General features: G+C 41.7%; 1 protein-coding gene across 2 annotated transcripts in view; it reads left to right on the top strand.

Annotated features, from left to right (window-relative positions):
• LOC137656083 (uncharacterized) overlaps positions 1-15,000 on the top strand; it is a 534,405-nt gene that overhangs the window by 496,204 nt on the left and 23,201 nt on the right. For both annotated transcript variants that reach the window (XM_068390261.1, XM_068390268.1), the window contains one exon: positions 7,838-8,017. In XM_068390261.1, coding sequence (XP_068246362.1) covers positions 7,838-8,017 — 180 coding nt within the window. The remainder of the gene's footprint in view (positions 1-7,837; positions 8,018-15,000) is intronic.

Raw genomic sequence — 15,000 nt, 5'->3', positions numbered from 1 at the left:
TGACAGAATCTCAGAGTATTCAGTCTTTTTCCGGCGCCTGGCCGGCAGGGTGAGTAGTCACTCCCCTGCCAGCTTATAACCGCTGGCGTAGGAGGCAAAGCCTCCTTAAACCGCACCTGGGGTGGTGGTATGTTGTTGCCACCTTTTCCCTCCGGTTTAGAAGACTAGTCCTATGCTGGTAGATCCTGGGCTGAAGAATAGATATTCTTCTACAGCCTAGGATGGCGCCGGCACTGAAACGATGTTTCTCTTTTGTTGAGAGGGAGCGGCAAACCTGCCGGCCCCTCCTAACACTATTTTGGCAGACCCTAGGTTGAAGAATAGACATTCTTCTGCCGCCTAGGACAGCGCCGATACTGAAACAGAGTTTCTCCCTTGTGTAGTGGGGGCGGCAACATTTCCGCCACCTTTTACACTTGATATAGGACCCTTTTGCCTGCCCCTCTCTGTCCTTTTCTATGGCCGTCGTCCTGTAATCTCACCGCTTGCCGGCGGATTGCGGGGCCGGCCGGGCTCTTACATAACAGCTGTTTGCCGGCTGCCGGGGGCCATGACGGCTGGGGGGGGGGGGGAGTCCCTTCTGTCACCAAGGTTCTTCAGTCCTCCCTTGGACTGCCGGCCACTAGTCCTGTTGCCCAGGTACATGCCGCCGGACGGGCCGGTGCCAACAGTTACTGACTGAGTCGGCGGATGCCGACTGTACCAGTGCTGCCGGGTACTAGCTTACCGGCCATGTGCCAGCTGGACTATGCAAGTCCTGTTGCTGGGGTATTCTGGCCGGCGCCGACAGGTACTGACTCAGCCAGCAGCATGCCGACTGTACCACTGCTGCCGTGTACTAGCCTGCCGGCCATATGCCGGCAACGGTACTTGTGTTTTGATGGAAGCCTGAATGATGCATTCTCCCCTTCCATTTGAACCTTCTTTCTGGTGAAGGCAGTAAATTATATATTTACATCCTTATTTAGTGTAAACATGCACAGTAATAAGGCAGTCCTTCACTCCATGCTTTCCCTCTCTCTATCAACTAGTATGCCGGCCGGACAGTAGTCAGTATATTTGCAGTATAGTATATACTGCAGATAGAAAACTATTGTATATATTATACTAGTAGTTATTTTCCAACATATCTTAGGTATCCTTGCCCAGGCGTTTCCTGAGACCAATTCTATATTGAAAGAATAGAATTTCTTCAATACTCTGATTAGAAATCAGTTTACATTTTACCTTACAATATTAAATAATTTAGAAGGGCCAGTGGTAGTACACTTTCTATCCTTAAAGGTTAGAACCCTTATCTTTGAGCTTCCCTGATCAGGAATCTCTATGGTTTTAATATTGGAAGGGAAGGTCACAGCAATTGGCTGGGTAGGATACAAAAATATGCGTCTTTTCTAATTTCTAGTCCAGTCGCGACATGCCGGCTGGACCGTGCCACCAGATGCTAGCCATGCCAGCAGCACACTGGCTGAATTACAGTATATGATTATACAGTAGCCAGTATTTTGCAATATAGTATATACTGCAAACAGAAAACTATAGTATTATTATACAGTAGTTCATTTCTAACATATCATGGGTATCCTTGTGCAGGCTTCTGCTGAGACCGAACCTATATTGAAAGAATAGAATTCCTTCAATACTCTGATTGGAAATCAGTTATCCTTACCCCACAGTATTAAATAATTAGAAGGGCCAGTGGCAGTGTACACTTTTTCTATCCCTAGGGGTTAGAACCCTTTTCGTTCGAGTTGCCTTGATAAAGGAAACTCTTTATATTTAATACTGGGGGGAAGGTTACAGCAATTGCTTGCAAGGGATACACAAGTATGTGTCTCTCACTATTCCTTTCTAGCTTACTATCCTAAGCTATAATAATTAAAAGATGACTATTACATATTGCTTACCAGGTAAGATAAACAATTGTATACTCATTCTGCTTTCCTTTCTTTACAGGAGGAACCCCAGATGAAATGTGATGCAGTCTTCTGCAATCTTAAGAGTAAGTACTTTTACGGTCATAATGCATGCAGGTTTCATGCCCCTTGCAATATTATTACCGAATCCCTGCAATATTGGGACCCCCAAGTTTGCAATATCTGTCGGACATTACTGTCCGAAGGTTTTGATAATCCCAAGTCAATGGAGTCTAGGGATGCGGCACGTAAGAAACTACGCAAATGGGTAAGAGGGTTCCAGAAGATCTCTCTGGGACCATACCTACCTAACGATAGGATGCATAGCTTACTGTTCCCTAATGCAAGTAGTGAAATAGTGGTGCCCCAGACACGATTCGCATCTCCCTGCGTCCAGATTGCCTTCGGGACGGAGGGCAGGAAGGCACCCCTGTAAGAAGATGACGATGTCGTGTCGGAATTGCTTCCGTCTGTGCCGGCCCTGGAGCCGTTAACCTCGATGTCTTCACCTTCTACCCCTCTATTAGACAAAATGGACCAGTTACTGGCCCATCTTACGGGTCTAATGGAAAACTTTCGCAAACAAGGCGAAACAAAGGAAGCTCCACTCAAGATAGAGCTCCGTGAAGCTCCACTCATCGCCTCCCGAGGGTCATTCAAGCGACCCAGAGACCAAGACCTCCCGACATGCTCCAAAACCAATCCCTGGAGGTACGTGGAGCTTATGCCAATTTTAGACGGCAAACTCTACATCTCAGAGAAGATGGGAGCTGTTCCTTTAGACGAAATCCAGTTTTGGCCAAGCTTTAACGCTTTCACTGATTGCTTCATTCGACTGAAGCATGAACCAACATCAGAAAAAGAAACGGAACCGAAGGAAGTCATGGTTCTCGACCATGATAAGGCACAGGCTATCTTGTCAAGTAGCCTGAGAAAGGCGGGTTACTCGGTGTCGAAAGTGTTCGCACTGAGTAAGAGACACACAACCTTTCTTTCTCCTGCTTCAATAGCATTCCCCTTTACATGGAAGGCATTTAAATCTGTTGCCAAGGCAGTGTAGGCAGGAAAACCATGTCCTGCACTAGCCTCTGTCACTAGCCTTGCCCATGCAGGAGAAGGATTGGAAGGAAGTCCACTTAACCTTTTCAGTAGGGAAACTAGACACGGACATCGCTGGACGACAGTTTAGCGAGAATCTCCCTAAACTTTCTGAGTTTCTCTTGTGCAAGGAACAAGAGACAAAGGAGAGACTTGCGGCCTCCTTATCCCTACAAAACTGCATAGAGATGTGTTCAGCCCATTGAAGTACCCCTGACATGCTCATTGTCTTGGCCAAAATGCATATGGCCACCTTAGTAAAAGAGCTATATGCCTTTATGAAGGCTAGGAGAGCCTGTAGGGAGTTCATGTTCGCTGCTGAAACAGTGAAACATGAACCCAGGAAGCTGATATCTTCCAACATCTGGGATAAAGACCTCTTTCCAAACGAGCTAGTCTAAGAGGTAATCAAAAAAGCCACCACGGAGAATAGGAACCTTCTCCAGAAGTGGGGCATCTCTTCAAAGAGGAATTCTTCCCAGGATGTGGGTCCCCAACCTAAAAGGAAGACGAAAAAGTCTAGACTTTTTCCTCGGTCTGTTCAACAACATCCCACAGTTTCTATGACCGCTGTGCCCCAGGCAGGGGGTCGAGGAGGTAAACCTTCTGTTCAGTCGAAGCAAAAAGACGCTTCTGGTAGGAGGGAGGTTCCAATAGGATCGTTGGACCTTCGATCCTTGGGCCCAAGGCCTAATCAAGATTGAACTAGGATGGAAACTAGACATTCCTCCACCATCATTTCCTCAACTCTTCCAACACTCCAACCCCATATTAGAAGAGTATACCCTATAGCTCAAGAGCATACAGGTGATAAGGAAAGTAAAGTCCATCGAATTCCAGGGAAGGCTGTTTTGTGTTCCCAAGAAGGCCTCAAGAAAACTCAGAGTCATTCTGGACTTGTCGCCACTCAACAAGTTCAAAAGAAACAGCAAGTTCAGGATGTTAATCCTTCTACACATAAGGACCCCATTACAAAAAGTGGCATTCATAGTCTTGATAGACCTGACAGGTGCCTATTGGCAGCTTCTAGTCAGTCGCCCCCTCTCCTCCTACCTAGGATTCAAGTTACAGAAGATAAAGTATGTCCTAAGAGCCATACTCTTCGGACTAAACACAGTCCCAAGTATCTTCACGAAATTGGTGGATGCAGTCTTGCAATAACCATGCCTAGAAACTGTTCAGGTAACAATGTACCTGGACGCATGGCTGGTGCGGGCAGCACCCGAAGCGGCTGGTCTGCGAGCATCCAAAGAAGTAGCCCAGTTCCTGGAACATCGGGGATGCAAAATCAACTTCAAGAAGTCTCGACTCTCTCCAGCTCAAAGGTTTCAATGGCTGGAAAACCATTGGAACATGAGGTCACACTGTCTCTCCTTTCCCTTAGGGATGTAGAAGGTGATCGCAGGGTCGGTCAAGAGACTACGGTAATCCGTCAGGATTTCAAAACGCTAACAGGAAAGAGTACTGAACTCTCTCCAGTTCGCAGCAGTGAGAGACCCAGTGCTAAGAGCACAGCTGAAAGATGCGTCAAGAGTCTGGAGAAGATACGCATCAAATGCTCGAAGAGATCTTAAATGACCGATATCAGTCTTAACTTGATCGCTTCTCAACCCATGGTCGAAGGCCAAAAGTCAATTGAGGACCGTGCCCTTGCAACTACCTCGACTATTGAAGATCATCCGCATGGATGCCTCGACGGAAGAATGTGGAGTTCACTCCCATCCGAGGAAAGCCCAAGGGACTTGGTCATCTCTACTCAAGGCCCTTCTCATCTACTTTTTGGAAGCCATGGCAGTCCTGTTGATGTTGAGGAAACTCTCTCCACGCAGATCAGGCCTCCTTAGGCTGATCTGGGACAGCAAAGTGATAGTGAGATGTCTGAACCGACAAGGCTCGAGATCGTCCCATATAATCTAGGTGATGTTAGCCATCCCTTACCTAAAGAGATGGCCCCTATCAGCAGTTCACGTACAAATGATCCGCAATGTGACAGTGGATGCCCTACTCAGGCTCAAACCGATAGAGTCAGAATGGTCCACAGAGGCAGACCCATTCTCTTCCAGATTGGAAAAAGTCCCGGAACTGCAGATCGACCACTTCGTGACGAGTGTCATCAAGAAACTACCTCGATATGTAGCCCCATATGAGGACCCTCTAGAGGCAATAACAGACACCATGTCTCTAGTGTGGAACGGATGGACCCGGAAATTCCTGTTCCTTCCATCCAATCTCCTGCTGAAGGTCTTCAACACGCTGAGATCCTTCCAAGGAAAGGCAGCTCTAGTGGCTCCCAAATAGTCCAAGAGCAACTGGTTCCCTCTAGTGAGGGAACTGAGGCTGAGGCTGGCCCTTGTACTGAACCCAGCACTATCTCAGAGGGTTCAGAAGTTAATTGTCTTTGATTCATCACAGAGAGCCCAAACCCTTTATTTCATGATTTTCTCGCCCTAGCGGTTAAGAAAAGATTTGGGATCTCAGAAGGTAATATAGACTTCCTAGAAGAATACAAGTCTAAGTCAACTAGAAGACAATATGAATCGTCTTGGAAAAATTGGGTTGCTTCTGTTGAAGCAAAAGGACCAAAAGAAATTTCAATAAACTTCTGTCTGTCCTTCTTTATCCACCTTCATAATCAAGGTCTGGCAGCTAACATGATAACTACGTTTAAGTCAGCCTTGACTAGACCTCTTCTATATGCCTTTCAGGTGGATCTGACGAATGAAATCTTTAATAAGATCCCGAAGGCATGCACTAGACTTAGGCCTGCAGCTCCTCCGAAGCCCATCTCATGGTCTTTGGACAAGGTCCTACATTATGCCTCATCTGTGAACAATGAAAATTGTTCTCTCAAGGATCTAACCCAGAAAGTTATTTTCCTGTTCGCTATAGCCTCAGGGGCTAGAGTTAGTGAAATAGTAGCCCTATCAAGAAACGAGGGCCACATTCAGTTCACAGAAGTGGGAGAACTGAATCTCTTTCCTGATCCAAGCTTTCTCGCCAAGAACGAGCTACCCACTAAAAGATGGGGTCCCTGGAAAATCTGCCCTCTGAAGGAAGATGTCTCTCTGTGTCCAGTAGAGTGTCTAAAGGTCTATCTTCGTAGAACTTCAGACTTCAGGGGAGGACAGCTCTTCAAAGGAGAAACCTCAGGATAAAACTTATCCCTAAAACAACTGAGGGCGAAGCTCACCTACTTCATTCGTAGAGCAGATCCAGACAGTACACCCGCAGGTCATGATCCGAGGAAAATTTCTTCATCACTGAACTTTTTTCTGTATATGGACTTTGAGCGTCTTCGCTCATATACTGGATGGAAGCCATCCAGAGTGTTCTACAAACTACACTAAGCAAGTCCATGGCGGCAGGTAGTGTATTAAAACCTGTCGTCTAGTGCTGCGATGAACAGTTAATTGATTGGGACTATCAATTAGGGTGAAAAGGTGTTGACACTTCCAGTGTGATACCTTTTAAGTGAGTGTCACCATGGTGACACTAAGTCTGTTCAAAATCTCAGGTGTGGAATTATACAGATAACACTTGTGCCGTGTGTACGTAGTACACAGTGTTGATAGTATACAACATTTACAGAATTTATATTGGAAAAAATTATCAAAATTTTTCAGTTTTAGAGTGGCAGTCATGAAAGGGAAGGAAAGATATTTTCTGTATACGTTGCATGTATAATTCCTTTAACATGTTACATTCGTTTCACTCGTTATTCCATTTAGTAATTTATTTGAAATAAATGTCTATGAGAATGTAATTGCGTCCTTTCTCACCCTGCAATTTTCACATTAAACTTGCCAAAGTTCTTTTACTTATTTGTTTAAGTAAACCTCATATCATTGTATGCTTATAAACAATGGATATAGTTGCACTGATATTGTTCCGACAATATATACAAACAGTGAGACCGTTTGTATATCTGGTGGATACTTATGTTTGTTCATACAATAGACACTAACCTCGAGGCCCCTTTTCTACTGTCTAGTATGACTCTTCCCTGTAGGGGGCAGGAAGCACTAACATCGTCTATGATTAGCGGTAATGACGGATAACGGTAACGTCATTTGTCTCAAAGGTCCAGATGACCATAGAAAAATTGTCCCAAGGTTAAGGCCCTGATGAAAATCCACAGATACAGTACTTTCTAGTGATTCTCTGGTAAACTTCCATCAGGATGACATGGCTTGAGCCCAAAAAATGGATTTTGAGCGAAGCGAAAAATCTATTTTTGGGTGAGAGAGCCATGTCGTCCTGATAGACCCACCCTCCTTTTCTATAGAAAAGGCCTTCGCAGAATCCCTCCCGAAACTACTATATGTGTAGCACCATGCTCAATCCTACAAGGAATGACCGCCATCTTGAATATGGCGCCATCTTGATACTCAATAGTAGTATGGGAAGTAGGGTAACCTTGATAACGGCTCCCCTTCCAAAATTGCCACTCTTCCCCCTCGAGGCAAAAACGCTATTCGGGGTGAAGATTGCTATGTGTCGTATCAAGATATACGTCCCCTGATTTATGCGATATCCTTAAGAAAATTTTAAGGATGTTCGCGCCAGGAGTTAGAATTCTGGAGACCTAAACGTAAATTCTCTGGGAATATCCCTGTAGTTCATATATCCCTTGGAAGCTACTATTAGGAACCTTCCATCAGGATGGCATGGCTATCTCACCCAAAAATAGATTTTTCGCTTCGCTCAAAATCCGTTATATATGCCTTGTCTGTTACTTTATATTTTATTAGCTGATTATAATTTATTTTAGCTACATGTAGGCTAAAAACATCAAAGTACAGTAATCTTTCATTGATTCACAGATACCAAAAACTACTGTATTTCGACTAAAAGAGCAACTTGTACGTGAAGGAAAAATGCCTACCTCTTGTATTGCCAGAATTTTCCGTTCTAAAAGACCCAATGAAGGGTCTCTTCAACAGGCAGTTGTGGCATGTAAAGAAGAAGGTTTATCTCTTGGTCAGGCATCAGAAAAATTACAGGTAAGTTTTTACTTGAAAAATCAACTGGCTAGATATTACCAGTTTTTTCCTACACAAATACAAATTCTTGTCCTTTTGGTAGGTGTACGTTTGCAGCAAACGCTGGATACAAGTGTTAATTCTTTAATGATGTAACGACTGGGTGGCATCAAAGGCCCCTCACCTAATGGGCCACTAAGCCCTCACTTTGTTTTTAGCCACGAGATAATACAGGTGTACTCAGGTGTCCTCGGCTAGCTGTTTTAATCTTTTGCTTTTTCTTCTAGATATTTGTGTACTTTAATTATTAGTGGCAAGGGGTATTTAATTGGAAGGACAGAGTTGTAGTGTTTTCCCAATAACTGTAGCTGTGTAAGTTTTCTGTAAAACCTACTCATATATTCTTGTTCGTATTAGACAGCATTCCTGCTTGTTACTTATTTTTTCGCTTGTTTGGCCGGGTTAGGACTATGAATACGTATTCCTAAGGAGGTTAGCATTCCTTAGAAATCAATGGACACTGTCTTAGAAAGGTTTTCTGCACAGAGTGTCTTCTCATTTTCAGAAAGGTGCTAAGGATGTAACACCTGGTTATGCAGGCTTTTTTTGTAGTTCCTGCGATTTCATCCCTGTTGGAGCGTCATTATTGCCTGAATGACCCTTAGAGAAATTCTGCCTCGTCCTCATCTCATCACACATTCCCATTCCCTGTTGCAATAGAAGTTCAGCATTCTTCTTTTCCGCCTATGGACAAAGAATTTAAAAAAGACCGATCACTAGGAGTTGCATCCGCATGATTCCTACTGTTTCTCTCCCCATGGGAGAGACAGTGCTCTACCAGGAATCACCTTGACTCCCTTCACAAGGACAAGAGAGATATTCTGAGTGCTATGGCATGCACATGTTTGTGTGGGCACTCTTATCAGTTTGCATACCTTCTACTATTGTGCGTGCTCGTCCTCGATCCTCAGGTAAGGTCTTTTTGTGCGCAAGATCATCTTCAAGAGCTCAGTCTTCAGTGGATAGTTCTTCTCACCAGCATCATCAGACTTTACGCTTAAAGTCTCTTTTACGAGTGCAATTTCCTCCTTGCATGTGCTCTCATTCACATGTACGATCAACCCTACTCTCGCCTTCATCTGAGGGTGCACATTCATCTTCTAGTATGGCAAGAGGCTTAAGAGTTCTATGCTCCCCAGTGCACCCAAGACAAACCTGAAGACTTCACTAGAACATCTCGTGCAAGAGCCTAACGGTTATCTTCCGGGATAGTACTATTTGCTGGACCTCTGCTCGCTAGATCCCTGCACGCCAGTTCTCCAAGATCAAGTCTTTTCATGAGCATAGCAAGTGCAAAGTTAATTTTAGTGGAGTCCTATCAAATGCATTTTCAGTGAACAGCTGAATACTCAAAGGGAATGTGTTGTCACCTATGTTGTTTATCTTCCTCATGGATTTCGTAATGCATAGAACAGTTGGGGATGGTGGAGAAGGATTGGACTGAATTGGGAACAGGAAATTAGCTGACCTAGAATATGTTGATGACGCTGTCCTTATTAGCAGAACATCACAGGATTTGCAAAGCTTGCTTACGAGAATGCATGAAATATCAAATGGCAGGACAGGCTTAGAAATGAAACTATAAGAGATTAGAGTGCCATTTGTAGATGAGATTACTGTATAGTGAGGGGTCGTTGGAGATGGTTCGGGCATGCTCTTTGCACTCCCCAAGAGAGATTAGTTCACCAATCTTTCAACTGGGCTCCACAAGGCACTAGAAGAGTTTGAAGACCCAGGCCTAAATGGCTGAGGACTATGAAGCATGAAGTAAGGGATGATGAGTGGAGAAATATTGATTTAAAAGCTCAAGATAGAGACAACTGGCAATCTGACGAGGCTCTTTGCGTCAATAAGCGTAGGAAGAGCTGATGATGATATTTGCTTAGATGCCCAAAAGGGAAAACATTTTTTTTTTTTTTTTTACGTTTCATCACCAATCACAATGAATGAACAAACAAAGGAATGCATTTATACTTCCAAGTGACAACTAATGGTACTTATAGTTTCCAGCACACAGTATGAAACCTCTGTTATTAATCATAAGATAGTTTGAATATGTTTAGAAATATGTGTGCATATCCTTAATAGTGGTAGCTTGAATCAGCTGACAATGTTTACTTGTTCTTAGTTGGGCTCTATTATGCGTTCGTTCATCATTTGTTGGTTCGGTCGTTGTGTTTTCATTTTGGACGTCATATATAGGAGAAACATGATATTGAAACGGCTTTATTTTGTACATTTTGAATTTCTAAGACTACAGTAAGTAAAGCAACATCAGTAATAATATCATCTTTACATATAAAGTACACTGTTAAGAATACTGCTTATTTATATGTGGGCATATCATTGAGAGTGGTTGCTTGGAGATGGCAAGATCATATGAGTGTGTTTACATGGTCTGAGATTGGGCTTACATAGGAAAAAGTTGATTTCATTTATATAGAATTATTCCTTGAGTAGGCTATTTATATTGAAGATACAGTATACGAATAATGAATAGAGTAAAAATGGTTTTATTACTTTTATATAAGTAAATGTAGAGCAAATAAGTAAAAAGATCTCAGCACTATTTACTTCTTATGGGGATCTTTGCCAACTGAATGCTACTCCAGTTATCTGTTTTTAGTCTATAGTAACAGTGTCCGCTGCTGCGATTTTCTACTGAATATCCTATCTTATTGGCTATTATCCTTATTCCTTATTATCTTTTCTCAGTAATTTATTGATTGCAGTAATTACAGAGGCATCACACTTAGATAAGTTGTCATTAGAATACAATATATAGTACTGTATGCTTATTCTAAGAGACTAAGAGAGAAAGATTGATGTAAAGCTGAGAGATGAACAAGCAGGATTTAGAAAGGGTACAAGTTGTACTGACCAAATTTTAATTTTAATATTTGTTGCACAGCAATATGTAGAGTATAGAAATCAACTTTAGTTGGCGTTTGTGGCCTATGAAAAAGCCTTTGATAGTGTGCACTGGCCATTTTGTGGAGAGTCCTGAGTTATTATGGAGTTCCTCTTAAATACGTAAATTTGATTAAGTCTGTTCGTGAACATAGCAAGTGCAAAGTTAATGTAAGTGGAATCCGATCAAATGAATTTCCAGTGAACAGCGGAGTACTCGAGGGAAATGTATTGTCACCTATGTTGTTTATCCTCCTCCTTGATTTTGTAATAAGTAGAACAGTTGGGGATGGTGGAGAAGGATTGTACTGGATTGGTAATAGGAAATTAGGTAACTTAGAGTGTGCTGTCCTTATTGACAGAACACCACAGGATTTGGAATGCTTGCTTACCAGAATGCATGAAATATCACAGGAGTTTGTGCTCAAAATAAATAGAAGAAAGACAGAGATGATGTGAATGGAAAATGCAATGTGAGATGAAATATCATTGGAAGAAGAGGGGATTAATGAGGTAGAATCCTTTAAATATTTAGGAACTATAATCGCTAATACAGGTTCTTTAGAATTAGAGTTTAATGAAAGACTTAAGAAAGCAAATCAGATAATGGCTAGGGTAAGTGAAATTTGGAAATTACATTTATTGATCAGGCTCTATATTAGTTTAGCCATATCAGTGTTATAGTATAGATATGAGTTATGGTGTGACAATGAAACAATATCCAACAAATTTTGTAGATTTAAGAACAAAGCCCTCAGAAGAATATTGGGAGTTAAATGACAGGACAGGATCAGAAACGAAACTGTGAGAGAGATTACTCGAGTGCCCTATTTTGATGAGATCATGTGGAGGTGGGGTAGATGGAGAGGGTTTGGTCATGCTCTTTGGACTCCCCAAGAGAGATTAATTCACCAAACATTTAACTGGCCTCCACAAGGCACTAGAAGAGTTGGAAGACTCAGGCCTACATGGCTGAGGACTATGAAGCATGATAGGAGATGATGAATGGAGAAGTATTGAACAAAAGCTCAAGTTAGAGACAACTGACAAAATCTAACCAAGCCCTTTAAATCAATAGGCGTAGGATGAAATGATGATGATGATGATAATGATGAATTTAATTGAAAGCAAATTTTATATAGATGAATTTACTGCATAAAACGTGTATTCTTTCCTGTAACTGGCCTATTCTGTTGTTAGCTTTGCTCCCCTTAAAGTTTACATCAATTTGTTTGTTTTATAAGACTTTTCCTCCGTCTTTTATATCCTAACAGAAAAATTTAAACTTTATTTTAAAAGAAATCTCTCTAAACATAGCTTAGGCTAAGAACATAAAATATGTTCTGCTGTACTTTCCATTCCTTTTTAATATGTGAAAAAAACTGCGGTCTAAATCAGTGGTCAGAATAAAAAGGTTTTATAGCTTTGATTGATTAATGAGCTAACTGAAACGGCTGCCACTAAAGGGAAATTTAATTTCCTATTTGACCATGGTGCTTCAAACTAAAAAATCAAAATTTCATATCACCAAATGATGGTAGTCCTTAAAAAGTACAAATTTTTTTGTAACAAATAAGGAAGTTACCGATTATCATAAATTTTATATAAATTCTAATTTCCTTATTTTTATTCATTGAAATAATTCTTGTAACAGAAAATTATTCAAGCATTCTCTTCTATTTACCAAGGCACTTCCCCCTACTTTGGGGGGTAGCCAACATCAAACAAAAGAACAAAAGGCAACCTTTCCTCTCTCCGCTCCTCTCAGCTTGACGAGGGATTCAGCCGAGCTTGGCTGGTACTGCTAGGGTGCCACAGCCCACTCTCCCTCATTATCCACCACAAATGAAGTTTCATACACTGAATCCCCTACTGCTGCTACCTCCGCAGTCACCAAGGTGACCGGAGGAAGCAGCAGGGCCTACCGGAACTGCGTCGCAATCGCTCGCCATTCATTCCTATTTCTAGCTCGCTCTCTTACCTCTCTCACATCTATCCTCCTATCACCCAGAGCTTTCTTCATTCCATCCATCCACCCAAACCTTGGCCTTCCTCTTGTTCTTCTCTCATCAACTCTTGCATTCATCACCTTCTTTAGCAGACAGCCACTATGCATTCTATCAACATGGCCAAACCACCTCAACATATTCATATCTACTCTAGATGCTAAATTATTTCTTACACCCATTCTCACCCTCACTACTTCATTCCTAACCCTATCTAATTGAGATACATCACCAATACTCCTCAGACACTTCATCTCAAACTCATTCAATTTCTGTCTCTGTCACTTTCATTCCACACAACTCCAATTCATGCAGCTCAGTTGGTACAATCACTCTCTCATACAGAACTCTCTTTACATTCATGCCTAGCCCTCTATTATTTACCACTCCATTCACTGCCCCCAACATTTTACATCCCTCATTCACATTCTGACATACATCTGCTTCCACTCCTCCATTTGCTGCAACAACAGACCCCAAGTACTTAAACTGATCTACTTCCTCAAGAAACTCTCCATTTAACATGACATTCAACCTCACACTACCCTCCCTTCTCGTGCATTTCATAACCTTACTCTTACCCACATTAACTTTCAACTTCCTTCTCTCACATACCCTCCCAAACTCTGTCACTAATCGACCAAGCTTCTCTTCCGAGTCTGCAACCAGTAGAAGTATCATCCGCAAACAACAGCTAATTTACCTCCCATTTATGATCACTTTCGTCTATCAGTTTCAATCCTCAACCAAGCACTCGAGCATTCACCTCTCTCACCACTCCATCAACAAACAAATTGAACAACCATGGTGACATTACACATCTTTGTGTCAGCCCCACTCTTACTGGATACCACTCGCTTACTTCAAGCACATGATAATGAAATACTTTAATGATAATCCAATTTCAAAATCTTTATTTTTTTTATAGAGAGAGGGAGAGCTTGCATACTTAGAATTGCAATGCAAATTTATATTTTCATCACACTTTTGATATTACATATCAAATATTACTGAAACGTACTGTATTTTTGAATTTTTAAAAATAATTTTCAATATTAGAATTTCTATGCAAAGGGTTTATCAGGAAATAGTTTATAAGTGTTAGCTATAAAGTTGTCATGTATATTTGTTTGTTTTTCATTACTACATTGTGCTGGGTTGGAAACGGAGTGAAGGCCAGACGCAAAAAAAGCATGGGTGATTTGTAAACATCGGGCTATGTACAGCAGTCCTAATTGCGAGGATCCAAAACTTTGTTTGAATATTATACTGCGAAGACGAAAGCCTGACTGTAAATCGACTGGCCCTTCTATCTCTTCTCTTTTTCCTTCTTGGGGATATAACAGACACTCCATTATTTAGTGGATTGGTTGCAAGACATAAGGAGCCACAAGATCGAGCAACTTTTCATCCAAGTAAGTTTTGTTTAGAATTTTTTCCTCCATCCTCTCAGTCAGGCAGAAGGATGGCCAAATGTATACAACCCATTTTCATAATAACTACACATTCTGAGAACATATCCCCACACAGATAAACATTTTCTATGACTGTCTGCCAGTTTCTGATAGGGACCTAGCCTAACACCTGCCTCATCTTCATTTTCCCAGGTTGTGAGTAGGTTCACAGGAGTCATCACTTTTGCTCCAGCACAGGACCAAAGTTCTTTGACAATGATAGTATGAAAGCCAATTTGGTCATAGGAACTTCTTCCCTCCCAAGGATGGTTCCTATTAAAGGATAGGAGTTTGTATTCATGTAGGAACAAATCAAATCTTTTTTAATTAATTTGTATTTTCTCTAACTAGGCCCATACAAACCTGATTCCTTCATGTTATATATCATACGTGTCTCAAACACGCTCGTACACTGTAACAGTTTTGCTTTTTACCTTATCATTCTCTCTTCCCTGCACTGTTAATGAACCAACCTGTATAAACCTGATAGCTCATGTTTAATTTTGTTGAATTTTTGATGTTCCATGCTTGCAAGTCCTGGTATTTAAGCTCGATGTCTGTTTAATAAAGTTTA

This window comes from Palaemon carinicauda, chromosome 1 (genome assembly GCF_036898095.1).
Source record: "Palaemon carinicauda isolate YSFRI2023 chromosome 1, ASM3689809v2, whole genome shotgun sequence".
NCBI lineage: Eukaryota > Metazoa > Arthropoda > Malacostraca > Decapoda > Palaemonidae > Palaemon > Palaemon carinicauda.
The sequence above is the reverse complement of the archived record's forward strand: the minus strand, read 5'-3'. Positions and strand labels throughout refer to the sequence as shown.